At 43.9% G+C, this 15936-nt stretch overlaps 1 protein-coding gene across 2 annotated transcripts in view; it reads right to left on the bottom strand.

Annotated features, from left to right (window-relative positions):
• Positions 1–15936, bottom strand: part of SLC25A46 (solute carrier family 25 member 46) — a 225300-nt gene that overhangs the window by 52998 nt on the left and 156366 nt on the right. For both annotated transcript variants that reach the window (XM_069226441.1, XM_069226449.1), the window contains exon 4: positions 9493–9550. In XM_069226441.1, coding sequence (XP_069082542.1) covers positions 9493–9550 — 58 coding nt within the window. The remainder of the gene's footprint in view (positions 1–9492; positions 9551–15936) is intronic.

The following is a 15936-nucleotide window of genomic DNA, read 5'->3' as shown; positions in this document are numbered from 1 at the left end:
AAGTTCACAGTTTCATCGGTGTAATTTGACTAGATCCGTTTTCGAAAAACATATACGTGACATTAGGTTCTTGTGTTCACTCTGGACAAACCGTCCTTTCTAGGTGGAATCTTCTTAAAGGGAAAAACGAACACTAAGTGAGATTCCGTTCACCGTAGTGTAATGTCAAAGTAATATATTTATTCTTAGACGATTCTGTAAGCGTCCATACAGCCCCAGGCAGATGATCCAAAAGTGCTCACAAATGGTTTTGATCAATTTAGCAAGAGAGCTTAAGAGAATATAGCTGAGTAGGCACTACAAAAATGCCCTGTTCATTCATTCAACGTTTTTTGGCTCGTGGATTCAAAACGTTGGATCTTGCAGTATTTTGACTCATGTTTTTATTCGTTTAGTAAATTATTGTAAAGTGAAATTTGTGTATGTTGTCACATGAAGGTAAATGTGCCTGCTGCGAGGACATGAGGACAGTGAGATCTGTCTTAATATGTAAAACCACAGAATCTTAAGAGGGTGTACTTTCATATCATTGCATACACCTTTCAAAAATTGGTGTACCAGATATGAATTTTCATCACTGCTGACCCTCCTTTCGATTCCATTGCTATTCACACACAAAAATGGAGCTTTCTCTAAGCCACATTTATTTGACTTATATGATCGTCACATGACTGTGTAGATAAATACTAGACACACGAAACATGGCATCTGCACACTGGTCAATCCGGTGCGTTACCTCCCAATACACACAGGCTATGTACAATATGTTATGTGTATTTGTAAAGCACAGTATCACCCGCAAGGGTATCCAGGCGCTGACAACTCAAGGACGGACAATGGCCGTATCAAACAAGAAAATGGAACGCTCTCCTCTAGGCAATTTGAGAGATTAAATTAGCTTTACGCTTTACCAAATCACAACAAACGCCAAACAGGTTTTCATGTATGGATATATATTTTTTTAATTATTTATACGTTTCTTACTCAAACTCTAAAGTATATATTTTTTTAAATGTCTATCTCGTGTGCTAGCCACCTCTCTTTACTACACAACAACGATGCCTTGTTGAACCGCACTTTACTTACTACAAAAGTACCAAATGATGTAATTTTTGTTCAATTTATTCGACCCTTGATAACTAACAGGCTACCCTTTAATAAATTGGTTTAATCTATCCTGCTAGAGCTTCTCTTCCTTTACCTTGTTTTTTCTGTTTTGATATCGCACGCACTGGCGTAGATGGGTATTTAAGCCCCTGAAGTCTGAGCCTCCAAGAAGAGTTTTCAAACCTTGGTGTAGAAGAGCAAAGATCGCAACGGGCCACCTCTCGCTCTTCTGTGCTCTCCTTCCAAGTTTTGAAGTGTTCGTTGAGTGTTAAAATCTCTCCAAGCTAGATCCAACTTTCTGTCTTGTTTACCATTTTCTGACACAGAAGATTAATTGGATCAAAAAAAAAAACAACAACAAAAAACACTGATTTCATTTTCCCTTCAAAAGCACCTGAAGGAAGTCGGTTGCTGTATACAAATCCCCAGGCGCCCACCTCACACAAGGTGAAAACGCCTACAAGAAGAGATGCGGAGGCAGACATTTATATACCGGACAACGGCTTCATTTACATACAAATTAAATATACCTGAAGTTTGGCATTTACCCATTTTTTGTGGAAACTTCTTTTTGGGATGTCGGCTTTTAATTAAATTTGGTGTTCCCACCTCTCCTCTATTACTACTGTTTTCTTTTAGTATAGATATTTTTGTTAGCTTCCAATAAGCTTTGGTCTTTTTTTTACGGTTGAGCACGCAAAGCGCTCTGTCCCTGGTGTAATCTCTCTAGGGGCTTTTAACCACGCCCATCAGTTTGGCTTGTTCATATGCTTGCCTTTTAAACTTCACTTGATTTCATAAGTTAAACGCATGCACACGTCATGGCTTTTCCGGTGTTTAGCCATCCTCGAGCACACCAGCCAACTACTGAAAACATACAAGGTTCCATGTTTTCCGTATGGTTTCTGGACTACTTTTTATTTCGTAGGCATCGCGATCTCACTGAGCAGTAATCGAGAGCTTTGCATGACATCGACGCTGTTACATGGATAATTGCACTTTTGCCAGTTACGTGGATAACTGTATTTTTGCTAGTTACATGGATAACTGCAAGCCGATATGTTTTACTGCAAGCAAACTTCTGTTTCCTTTTGTATGTCTGCTTCGTGCTCATAGTGGCCGTCGGTTTGCTTATGTGAAACCGTCTTATTTTTCAGTTTATGTGGCAAGAAAAGTCCGGTTAGGAGTTTAAAACACTGACAGCTCTAACTCGAGCAAACGCGAGACCCATTACATTACAAATGCTTGTTTATGGATACCCTCATCACAATATTGCTAGGTTGGCTAAACAATGCACCAAAAAAGGGTGAAATATGTGGCATACTGCTGCGCTGTTTTGGCATTTTGACACACATTAATACTGTCTCGGCAAAGCTTTCATCTCATTAGTACAAACCTAACACCTGACTACTGTAATTAGTAACATGGAGAGCAGCTAACCATTTCATGGGCATGCCACTGCCTTGTGAGGTTCTTTGTTTTTTTTCTCATTTTTACATCAGTTATGCATCAGAAGGTGGATTTTAAAAGGCTGCCAGCTTTCAGCCTGATGGCACCGTTAAACAGTCCCATGACCCTTCCCCACAAAGAACACATCCGTAGAATTATGAACACGAGCAAGAGTTCCCTCACTCTCTTAGTTTTTTCCCCCCGAGAATAATCAGGCACATGGCTGCTTCCTTAACGTTCTTGCCAACTTATCTGCACAAAAACGCAGTTTATGGTCATCTGCAGACTTATTTTCTCTTGTCTAAAGCACAATGATGCTCTTCAATGCTTTGTCCGCACTGTAGAAAGATAATAAAAGTAGACTTTTTATTTATTTTTTGTGTTTCTGTCTCATAGGAAACTTAGGGATTTGGCTGAAGGGAATACATTTTGAGTAATTCTGCTTACTGCCAGTCCATATGGATACATGAAAATATACTTATTTATGTCCACATATTAACATTAACTCCTGTTTCTTAAATGTCTTCCCTCAACACCAGGCAGTGCGTTTGGTTAGGGTCGAGCCGGCGTCGCATGTGCTTGCACATGCGTTTCGCTTGCAAGACGCTTTAGGAGTTAGAAAAGGGCTCGGAGTCCCGTCCACATCACGTCAGTGTCTTTCTTTGGTTCGTGGGCTTGCCTGTTAAAATCGGCTTGCTTTCATTAGTAGAAGGCACGCACACGTCATGCCTTTTCTGGTGGTTAGCCCTCCTCGAGCGCAGCGACCAAGTACTAAAAACATGCGAGGCTCGCTGTTTCCCGTCAGGTTTGTGGACTACTTTTTATCTTTTGTTCGCAGCGCGATCTCGCTTATTTTAGCAGTTTGTGTTCTGGTTTTATGGACAGGTTGGCCGTTTTTTACTGCTGAGTTCCCCGATAATACCACAAGCATTGCGTGCCGAAAGCAGAAACGCATGAGGTCTCTCATATTTTGCAAAATGCCTGTACATGTGGGCCACGTTTTTTAGCTGCCTCGTTTGCTGATCATGGCCGGGCCTTTTTTTTGTCGCCATCTGACCCTGGTGCCACAGGCTGGACAGATGACGATCTTGTGCGGTGCAGCGTCAGGCGACCACTGCTGCCCGCTTCCTCTGCTGTTGTCAGCCTTGCTCGCCCTGTTTTTTTCATTCCTCGACGCCACTCTCTCCCTCCTCCCTACTTAAAGATCCCTTAGTCAGCAGATCATTCACGCTTGCATGCTGGCCTAAAACCAGATGTTCTAAAGATCACGCAGCAGAAGTCATCACTGATGCTAGTCTTGTTTCATATCTCTTTTGTGGTCTCCACGAGACATCCGTTTTTATTGCGCAGTTACATGCGAACATGTGTTGTTGAGCATGTTTGCAACTTTTAAAAACACATGTTGAACATTAAATCACAGGCACTTGAGGAAGCATCCTTTCCTAGGACAGCTTTTAATTAATTTTATTTCGAGTTCATTCATGGAGGGTCATGCTGGTGCCCCGATCACTCTTAAAAACATAAAATGGTCTCACATGTGGAACTGCAAAGTAGAGCGCAGTTGTGCTTTTAGAGCTCTAGAACGGCGAATGCACTTAGCTTTGCGTAAGACAACTGCTACTGCCAAGTGCCCTGAGAAGGTCAGCGCCCCCTTGCTGCCCATTAATGTGTGATTCACACAAACTCTCAATGGCAGTTAAGAGATACTCTTCGGCAATTTGGTCAAAATCAATTATGTCTAACTGACTGAGTTGCCGGAAGGGAAATGTTGCTGTGTGGCTGGCCCGATCTGGGGGTGCCTGAAATTTACACTAGCAAAAGCAAGCGGAAGGTGCTGCGAACAATGTGTTGAGCACGGCCTACATCTATAAAACCACCATCGGCTTTCCTCTTTAGAGACGCTTTACCATAAGTCTGCTGCCGTGCAAACATCTTTCATCCTCGTGGCTCTGAAGTGTATGAATGTATCTGGCCAGCCTCATAAAGTGAAAAAAATCAATAAGTAAAAAAATACACACATTTATCCTTCCATAACGGAATTTGGGTCAGCTAGTTCGACGATCAGTCCTGAACTGTCATTTCCAATGTGCCTACCACTACATACAGCAAGAGACAATGCATCAGCCCACTTTACCCACTGGTTCTCTTTCACAGTACAAGAAACCTTTTTTTATGATCTTGTCACGTAAACGTAAGTGGAACTCGCAGGGTTTCACTCTGAGGAATTCCATGGAGTTACAGGAAAACTCCTTGAGATTCCACTGAGTTCCGTGAATGGGTAGAATTAGGCATGTTGTCCTGTTTTTTTGCACCAGGAAATCATTCTGCGCTGAAAAATCAGTGCAAACATCACCATGCAGCGCACAAGAGGGCGCTCCTTCTCAAGCTGTTTTTTCTGCCGCTTGAGCGTCAGCTTTCTGACCGTGAACGGACACGACCTGGGGAAATCTCGTTGAATGCCCTAATAGCGACCGGAAATCAAGCTAGGATACAGCAAATCTCACTCACACTCGCCAATTTACCATTGGCGAGCCACACACAAGAAAATAACTCAGCCACGAGGCAGTTGGCCGAATTTGCCAAAACCTGCCAAAACTCCACCAACTCCGCTGGCGTAGCGGAGTGTATCGCCCACCCCTGATCTTATGTGCACATTCACCTATAAAAAAATGCACTTCAGTACCAAGGGTGGTAACTGAATACTTTTCCTTTGCTAATACGTTGATCTTTTCATTCTTTCCCCTTTTTAGGTCGAGCATTTTCTGACATGTTGGTATGTATCCGGGCTTTTAACAACGCCCACCTCATGCCCATCACTATCACTCATTTGTAGGCTTGCCCTTCAAAAATCCTTTGATGACACTGGTAAATAGTTTATGTTTGTCCCTCCTTGGGGAGGTTTTGTTATCGCCTTGGCTATCGCCCCTGTTACATGGCTAATTGCACTTTTGCCAATAAGGTTGATTGACAGCGAACTTATTTTTCCTTTTGTGACTCTCCTTATCACTGATGCTCATGGTGGCCATGGCGCTGTGAATCGGCTCGCGTATGTGAAACTGTTTTACTTTTGATTTTTAAGTTATGTGGCAAGAAAAGTCTGGTTATGAGTTTAGAAAGCTAATAGCTCTAACTCGAGCAAATGCGAGACCCATTACATTGCAAATGCTTGTTAGGTCTTGCCTTCATGAGCTTTTGTCATGTAACGGGAATGGAGCCTGGCCATTCCTCACCATTCGCGGTCCTCATTGTTTGCTGCCTTCTAATTCACACATGCCAGGCATCACTTCCTTTTCTTTTGGTCGAGCACGAACAAGTACAGAATGATTCATGTGGATTAGGGTGCATCCACGGCTGGCCCTGTGATTGAGGTACTATTTTTTTTTATGTCTCCTTTCCCTGCCTCAATCACAGCACCAGCAGCGGGAGGTCCGTCAGTAAAGCCATCCTTGTTGCTGCTTAAAGTCTGTGTTCCTTATTCCCATCTCACCTTTACCCTTATTGCTTATTCCTTTCCCAACCACCCCTCCCTGGTTCTTCTTCTTTGTTTCTTCTCCTCCATTCATCCCTGTTTTTTTCTCCCACCCCTCCTAATAGAAAGAAAAAGAAGCACCATAATGCAGCTAGTGCTGGCTGCTTCCTAGTTCTTTCTTTCAACGTACTGCTCTTCACACCCACCCGTCCTCCCATTCTTCACCACTCCCCACCCAACTGCCAAAGCCAATAGCTTGCCCATAGACAAGACCTATTGGTGTTGCCAATGCTTGTTAGGTTTGGCAACAGTCAGTTTTAGCTGTCAGCCAGACATTTGTTACCAATTCTTCAAAAATAGTCACAGGTTGGGCCCCGGCTCCAACCCAGGTGTGTATTGTTATTATCTCGTGCAACTGGCTCATGTATTATTTAACCTCCTACTGAGTGCTTGCACTACATTGCAGGAGGGACTATTTTCCATCTAAAAAGTACACTATCACCACACAAAAATTATGTCATACATGCATTTTATACACTCTATATATATTTTTTCTTTTCAAAGAAGTATTGAAAATGACTGGTAATGCTCAGGGGCAGCTCTTGTTCTAAGATCTTTTTATTGCAGGGACTAGTGATTAACATGTCCCCTCCGGGCATATATTTCTCTCTTCACCAGACTTTAGGCACCTCACTGGTTGTATGATTCCACCTATGGAGTGATTTGTGAGTGAACGAGCAAGAACAGGAGACAGACACTGATCACAAAAAGTGGAAATGGTGGTAAGAAAGGGATTACGGAGTCTGTTGTATGCGACACTGGCTTGATCTTAACATTCACCGTACTGGAGGTGTTCACTGCTAACCCAGACATATGGGAAGCACATAGGGTCAGAAATATGGGATCAGAAAGACGCACAAAGCAATACATGACCATGAAGCTTTTGAAATCTTCATGAATGTAAAAGCATCAACGGCAGACACCTGGAAGGGTGACCATGTTTCCTGAAAGGAAAAATCTCACACAGCTTGCTTGAGCAGCCCATCACATACTTTTTGATGCCCAGTGTGGCATTAAGTAATTTAATCCTCCATTTTGGTTCATGGAAAACTCTAAAAGGCAGCACTGAGTTCACAGCTTCCCAAAATCCATCGTAGTGCAAGGAATCTGACATAATCGTTCAAGAGGCAGGCATATTTTGAGACATTTGGAAAGTTACAACTGTTAAGCAGTCGGTTTAGTACGAATCGGATACCGGATAGTAAGGCAATGGACTGCTAAAATAAAAGAGCCACAGATACAGGTGTTTTCTGTCATCCGATTACAGGAATGTAAACGCAGACATCCTTGAGATCGGTGTTGTCAAGTAACCACCGTTCTGCAGGCATAGATACGTGTCATGCAGACGCAATTTCAAACTCTTTTTGGAAATGAATCACTAACTCCTATATTAGGAATTACTTTCCTTCTGCTTTTCTCACAAACAACCCATCTCCCCACAACCATAGATCAATCAATTATCACTCACTAACTTATTGTGAGGTCTTATATCTGGACAGTGTTTAATGTGCAGCATCCAATGGATGGAGGTGCTATTGTACTTTATTACATTGGATAATCATATGTTCGATTCGTATAATCCACTGTCAAGCGTAACTAGATCAAGCAGTCGAGGCTTAGTTCTGAAGATGTTGGTAGAAAACGAGTTTCAGATGCAGCAAGGTAGGCTAATCACACAATTATCTCAGTGATCAGACAGAGGTATTGCGTGTAAAGCTAATAGGTAAAAAGAACAGTTACTTCCCAAAAGGGTATTTTGTTTGAGAATGGTTTTTGTACAAGAACACGTGACAAATAAGTGGCCTGCTAACAGTGCTGGGAAGCTGCGGCCCTCACTCAAGTAAATGTAAAAGTACTTAGTGCAACAGTAGTCGATAGCATTAAAAGGGACTATTGTTGTGTGGATGTGCACATTGTGCCATAGAGAAATATCGTCACACACAGTAAGGGAAGTCAGTGGCTGTGGTGGGATGACCAACTGTGTGAATAAACACAAAAGGAATTGGCTAACAAACCTACAAAGGTCTGGTCACGCTAAAGAGTCACAAAACACACATGCTGCTACGAGCTTTATGTGCTACATCCAGGACAGGGACAGTAGTCGACTGCCAACTATGAGGGTCGCTTGGTGCACCCCTTTAGGTCACAGCTTGAGAGATCCTGCATCTTGCGTTGTCAGGCTTCGGATCAAAGCATGGCACGAGGGCCAAAAATAAGTCACGATACCAGTTTCAAAAGCAGTCGCGCAGTCTGGGCGGAGGAAGCAAGCAAGTGGTTTAGAGACTGAAGGCATTAAGGAAATGACATGAGCCTGCGTCATCGCTAAAATAGTTCTTCATAAAGTAACTACAGGAAGGAAAACATTTACTTGTGGGCCCGGCTGCTTCGAACTTTAAGTTAAGAGTTGTTTTTGGGATCAATGGCATAAATTTGACCTGCAAGGCTGGTGGGTTAGCTGGTGAAAGGTCAAGCGACTCTAGGAGGCTCAAATGCTTTACTCTCTGCATCCAAAGAAAATCAGACCAGGAGGTATTTACTTGTCCCAAGGCCTCCCTGCCAGATGGTAAATAACGCACACTCACTTTGCAGATCATTGCATGACAAGCACTTATCAGTATCTGTTCCACACTTTGTTGCGGATGTTAACTCCTGGGAAATAAACATGAAAAAAATACATGGACTGTGGCCAATGACGTAGTTGTACTTTACTGCTATCTAGGGGTATACGGCTGATGCCAGAGAACCAAAAACTCCTCCACAAGTGTTAAAGTGTTAAGCAACAAATGTACAGAGAAGAGCTCCTTCAAATGTGGTTTAGGCATTGTGCTATGCTGCAGCTTGATAGGACCTTGACATTTTAACAACTCGAGGATTGTCGTTGGATGGTGATCATTCTTCAGGAGCTTAAAACATTCTTAAATTTGACAGGATTATATATTGATTCTCTTTGTATGTATTGCGATCCAGGCAGAAGCAAACGATTCAAGCATGTGACAGAGCTTGTGCTTAAGGTACAGCTAATAGATTAGCTACAGCATGCTCAGTTAAAATGTCGAATGGACCAGCAATTGTCCAGTGTCTATCTCGACATAATACAACCCTGCACACCCACAAAACACAACAGAAAGCCTCAGCACTAGAAATATAAAGCCTGAAGGCATCCCCTCATTCCATGATGAGCTGCACCAACCTTGCTAAAGGACAGATATTTCCTACTGTATGTCCATCACAGCAGCCTGCATATCTGCCTAGGTGATGCCTGCACATAAGGATGAAGGAAGGGCCTCCCTATGACATCTCTGAACGGAAATGTTTTTCAAGGGACAGAGCAAAAACATATTCAGAGTGCTCGGATGGACAAATACAGTCCAAAAGGAAAACAAAACGAACAAGACTACATTATTTACCTGACATTGGCGGCGTATAACAATGCAAGGATGGGCCAGGACATTCTCTGTAAACAAACTTAAGACAAAAAAGTAGATTAAGACAATGTAAGCATAGCCTCAAACAGTAAACCATACAAGATGCATGTTAAGATATATGTAAAGTGGCACTGGGTAAAACAGTTGTGTAATTTTAGCATGCTACTAGTTGTGAGGAGGCCAAAGTATTTCAAAACCTACAATATTCTGCTGTAGAGCTAAACAACTTAGTCAGTAGAACACTGATGAAAGGCAGTGGATAAAGTGAGAGAAATGGCATAAGCCAAACTTTATCCCGAGTCCACATTACACAAAGGAATGTACTGTGTCAGTTCGTGAGCGTGGATCGTCAGCAATTCGGCATCATGTGAAACTTAAAAATAGAAAAATGGAAGGATGCCTTCGATACATCCAGGCCAACCGACAGGTGCGAAAGTATACTTCATATCATTGAAAAAAACGGCGGGTTCGCCTGTCGTGTTCCTGTATGCTGCAGGCCTAATCTACTTTTGAGAGAGACTTGAAACTCCTACCATGGGGTGTCAGGCATCCCCTCAAAGGCAGTGCTACGCATTAGGTAATCCCTTTTACTGTGCCTCAGGGAAGGTGACAGACTGAATCACCAGACTGAAGCACCCCAGATATTTAGGGGGCCATAATTAAAGAATAAACAGCAAATTGATGCTTTGCATATTTTATGCGTGTAATGACTGGTAATAAATCAAATCCATATGAGAAAGTGCACCTGTTGATATGTCGGTTACGTCACATGAGAGATGTGCCTGCTAGGGAAGGGAAGAAAGAGGATTTTCACCACTCCCTGAGGGGTGCGATTCAAGAGCTGGCTGCAAGGATAAATGATAAAGGTGGCACAGTGGCTAGAATGATTTATGAAATTCTGAAAGTGTAACATAGATGCTTTTACTTCATTTACTGAAAAGAAAAAATGCAGTCTGAAAGAAGCTATGATAAATTTTAGTCAGGTAGGGCAACTGTCTCAAGAGTCAACGCATTGGGGGACCTCGTGGTGGCAGGTGGCACTGCAGAAATTGCGTTTGCCCGTAAAGGAGGGTGGATTAACTACGCCAGATTTCAAACTCTACTATCTGGCCACACAACTGTAAGGGTAGCTGGGTGGTGATCTGTGCTATGGGATAAAGTGGGCCTTCGGTAACGCGGACTGTCATCCAAAGACCTTTTAACTAGCATTTTATTAAAACCTGTACCTGCCTCCATGATGTGCGAGGAGAACAGGATGGCATATTATGTCTGGGCAAGCACATGACAACGGACAAGCACTAGAGTTCTGTACACCAGTGAACTACCTTTGAAGACTGCTCAGCACTGGCGATGGATTGGGGGCTGTACTGGCCTACACAGGTGGTCTGAGGTGGGACTCACCATAATGGGTGACTTGTTTATGGGGGTTAGGCTTCTTCCTTTCTAGAGCTACAAGAGACTTATGACCTCCCGATGGGTCACTTCTTTCTCCACACAGCTTTGTTGGGTAGGGTCCGCGAGTGGTGGGGTCAAGGCAATGCGGAGCGACCAGAACACAAGTGTCTACATTATTTATTCCTCACTAAAGGCTGATCGAGAATGGTCATAATACTTTATGGGGCTTTGCTGAAAGGGGCCCAGCTGGATTTGGTGTAGTAGCAGCAGCGCTGAGAAGGGGACTTGGGATTGCCATTGACTGGCGCAGCTTGGAAAACGACACTAGAAATCATCCCCAAGGTGTTCAGAAATGCCCGTTTTAAACTCATTCAATTTTATTACTTGCATAGGGTGCTTCCCTCCCCCTGATGCCTGCTTAACATGTTCCCTAAACAGGCATCAGCATGCCCTCGATGCCGTGTGAATGATGCAGGATTGTTCCATATGGTGTGGTCCTGCCTGATGTTAACACCATACTGGACCGCTGTTTTACAGCTTATTTGCCAAGTTACGGATGGGAACTTTGAGAATACTCCACAATGATGTCTACTTGGCCTACATAACCGCAGTGCGGCCTGAAACATGACCGACAGATACACAGGCTTGGGCCCTCATTACAACGTTCTGGAGTTTGTACCGCCAGGGATTACGACCGCGGCGGAAGCGCCACGGTCGCACCGCCGGGACCAGCAGTTTCCCGCCACATTGGTCCCGGCGGTTGTAATCCCCCAGGGCAGCGCTGCTTCCCTTTGGCATGGGCAGTGCAGGGGCCCCCTGCCACAGCCCCATGGAGCTTTTCAAAAAGCACGACGGGTGCAACTGCATCCGCCGCAACACCGCCAGCTCCATTTGGAGTCGGCTCCCATGTTGCGGCCGACATCCCCGCTGGGCCGGCGGGCGGAAACTTGGTTTCCGCCCTGCTGGGATGTTGTTATGGCCACCGCTGGTGTGCGGCTGCATTGGCGGGCCCACGGCTGATACAACTTGACAGGCGGCGGTTGCCGCCCGCCAAAGTTGTAATGAGGGCCATGGTGCTTATACCTGCTGGAAGACAGCTGACGAGGAGCTGGAATTCCATCAGTGGCCCTGAAAGATACAGGCGGGGATTGGAGCTGGTAAAATGCGCAGATTGAGACAGAGAAGCGATTCGGAAGGAAGAAAATAAAGGAGCGCGCAGGGTTCCGATATTACTAGCTTGGGATGCTACTATAGTGGCCCACCCCAGAATAACTTCAAGAGGGCAGATTGTTGAAGGAAAGGCATCCCGGAGGATCTTCTCCCCAACTACTGGAATGCAGGGCTAGACCCCCGCTTCGGTGGCATCTCTCTCAATGTCTGGGACCTAGATGGTACGAATGACTCTGGGTTACCTGATTGGTATGGATGTGATGGCAAATGGTATGCTGCTGTGGGGATAAGCTTTCACCTAATCTCCATGGTGAAGATCTGCATATCAAGGCTTCTGTGCCAGTCCTCTCTCACAAAGCCATATTGCTGTTTACTACGACGCTTGTTGCTCATGTGATGACAGTTTCATTATTAATTGTGTATTTGATAATCCACATGCACCCCACTGTATTATGTAGCTTAGTATGTTTGGTTGACAAAAATGCAAATACAAACATTTACAAAAACAAAGTGTCAAAACACAACACTACTGAGGTTCACACTTCCAGCGCAAACTTGCTATATGGCCAGGGACTCCTGTCCAGCTCCAAACCCACAAAGACCGAGACTCCGAGCCATGCATTTAGTGGCATACTCACAAGTCCACTTTAAAGTCTAAAAATATAACAATGTGTCTCTGCGTGTTTCTGATTACAATACACAGAGACAAAAGAGGATGCACTAGTCAGATTCTGCAAAAACTGATAGAAAACAACCTTCGGAAACCCAAACAGGTCACACTTTTCATTGCTATGCAGTGGCAAACCTAATAGAGTTGTCTTTTTGTTAGGGGAAGTGTTTTGTAACAGCTGAATGACTGGGTTTGCTGCTCCCAACTGCCCTAGAAGGAGAATACAATGGTATAGCAAACTCTTGGGAAAATAACATGAAAGCTGGGATCATGGTCTGTTTGATAAACGGACTGCAAAAGCATGGTTATGCTTTATCCTAAAATAAGAGCGTTCTTAATATGTTAGGAGGTGACGTCTGTAGTTAGCAGTGACCTTAAAAGGCATAAGCAGCTACATATGGCAGATACTGTTGATGACGGGACAGCATTTTGGATGCAGCTGTGAGACAGTGAGTGTCTTTACTTTGTGAACAAAAAGCTTTAACTCGAACAACAGGTTATTAGCAAAACAAATTAACTTACGAAGGAGATTATGGAAGGCCAAGGCTATTCACTAAAGGCAACATTCACTAAAGGCAAACAGGATGTGCTTCCTAAACAAATAAACCATACACCAGTAACTGAAAAGGTCTTTATTTTAGTAAGGTTACTACATCAAAGACTAATTTTGGGATCTGAATTATAAGCTACACAGCATATTGCTCCTGCATTCTAACAAAAGGTCTACTTGAGCACCAATGGGAACATGAATCAAACAATTTAATTATCCTCAGAATCCTATGGTGTTGATGGACAGCCCACCCGAGCAATGGCAAACCATGAAAAACACTTAAAGTCAATGTCTGAAAAGGGTTTACCAAAGCCCACTCTCAGTACTACGTCTTATATGTACTTCTTTTAAAGTATTGTTAACAAGAGATGTCCTACCATATTAAAGCTCATAATACAAATCTAAAACAAACGGTGACATGCATGTTATTGATCAGAAATCAATAACATTTAGATAAACATGTTTAACATTTTAAACACCACTCATTGTGTGGTAAAGTGCCCCTTTTTGGATGGTCACCACTCACCTTTTGCTATCAGATGCTGTTGTTTTTGACCCGTCAGTGTACTGAGGCCTGCTAATCAGGCCCCAGTACCAATGCTCCTTCCCTCAAATTGTATGCCAAATGGCAAGAACCTTACAATCCCTGTAAGATCCCAGTAAATGGTACCCAGGGCAAGGGTGGTAAAGGGGGTACCAGGGCTGCAACACTGATTGTGCCACCCTGGGTCCCCCAAGTAAAAGAGAGACTGCAGAGCTGCCATGTTAGCCTGCTGCTCAAGTGAAACGTTGCCCACACCAGGTGCAGGCAGAGTCCCTGTTGCTGCCCATGTGCAGGTCAGTCATCCCCAAGGCACGCCCCCCCTAGCCAAGGTGGCAGGGTGCACTGTTCCATGAGCCAGAGCACATATGCCTCCGTGCTGGAATCTAAAACGCGATGGAAAGCCCATCTGCCAAACTCCCGACAGGGTGAACGCCGCTGTAGTGGTGACCACCCCACCTGACCTATTAGGTGTTTCCTGCTAGGCTGACAGGTGGAAACCTCAGTTTCCGCCCGTCAGCCTAGCGGGAAACAGGCAGCAGCATTGTCTCCAGCTTGAAATTGAGCCGGCGGTAATGCTGTCGCCTGCAGGGTGCACTAGCACCCTTGCAATGTGAGCATTGTGAGGGTGCTGGGCAGGGGACCCCTGCACTGCCCCTTCCAAGTGCATGGGCAGTGCAGGGGTCCCCTGCACATTTTGTATGCCAGCTTTTTCATGGCGAGGAAACCACCATGAAAAGGCTGGCGGAGAATTAGGTCGTAATCCCCCGGGCAGCACTCCACCCGCCGTCAACCAAGTCAGGAAATGTGGCGGTCGGACCACCACAGCAGTGGTGGTCCTAACCACCACAATGAGGCTGGCAGTCTTAAGACTGCCAGCATCGTATTGAGGGCCATAGTCACTGAAAGAACACAATACAGCATCAAGACCAATCATGAAAAAAATGTTTTAAAAAAAAAAAATTACACATACATATACACACCTGCACATTATATCATATTATCTCAAGTGGGTTGCTGGAGCCAGATGAAATAATGAAATCAAAGTGCATGACCTAATTAGGCAAATTAAAAGTAAAATTGCTGGATTTGCAGTTTGTCCCAACCTGCTGCTCGAAATGGCCGCCCCTTTGTTAAGTTGTTGTGATTCCACCATTTCAGAGATTTGTAAGTTTGGTGGTCTAACAACACTAGATCCTGTAGCCGACCCTGTGCCTGAGACCATTGTTACGAGAGACACTGTTGCAGTGGTCTCACGTTTAGCCGTGCATTTGGTACTATCCCTATGTATGATGCCATCATGGCCAGTAGTTTCATGACAAATCTTACTCTGTAGGTTTGATTGACCTGGATTTGTGATATGAGGTAGTGAAAGGCTTGTATTTGTTGTGGATTTGGGTAGGCTCATGGCGATTGAGTATTCAGAATTGCACCTAGATAAGGTTGAATTTGTGCTGGTTGCAGATGAGTAATTGATTGTGAACCCTAATGGGTGCAGGGTATTTATTGTGTATGGTGGCATTTTAGAATGATGCTGGATTTTATTAATCGTCTAGATAAGGGAAGGCATGTATGTGCTGTCTTCTGAGGTATGTCACTGCTACAGCTAGACATTTTGTGAACACTCTTAGTGCTGTTGTTCCTCCAAAGGGTAGTACCTTGAATTGGTAGTGCTTGCCTGAAATTACAAACCTTAAATATTTGTGGTGAGCTGGATGTATGGGAATGTGGAAGTAAACGTCTTTTCGATCTAGCGCTCTCATGTAATCTTGTTTTTGTAGCAGAGGAATGACATCCTCAAGAGTGACCATGTGAAAATGTTCTGAAAGGATATATAGATTTAGAGGTCCGAGATTGAGAATGGGTCTGAGAGTACCATCTTTCTTTGGCATAAGGAAGTATAGGGAGTAAACTCCTGTTCCATGCTGTGAGATGGGAACTATTTCTATTGCCTCCTTGAGTAATAGCGATTGTCCAAAATCCCTTGTTAACGCCTCAAGTCTTCTTATCGCAGAGGGCAGATTTTCAGTAAAAATCATGATATCATCTGCATACAAATAATTTTTTTTCTCCCAATCCATTTATGCAAATGGCTTAATC

The sequence above is a fragment of the Pleurodeles waltl genome, chromosome 1_1, assembly GCF_031143425.1.
Source record: "Pleurodeles waltl isolate 20211129_DDA chromosome 1_1, aPleWal1.hap1.20221129, whole genome shotgun sequence".
Lineage (NCBI taxonomy): Eukaryota > Metazoa > Chordata > Amphibia > Caudata > Salamandridae > Pleurodeles > Pleurodeles waltl.
This window is presented reverse-complemented; position numbering and strand designations above follow the sequence as displayed.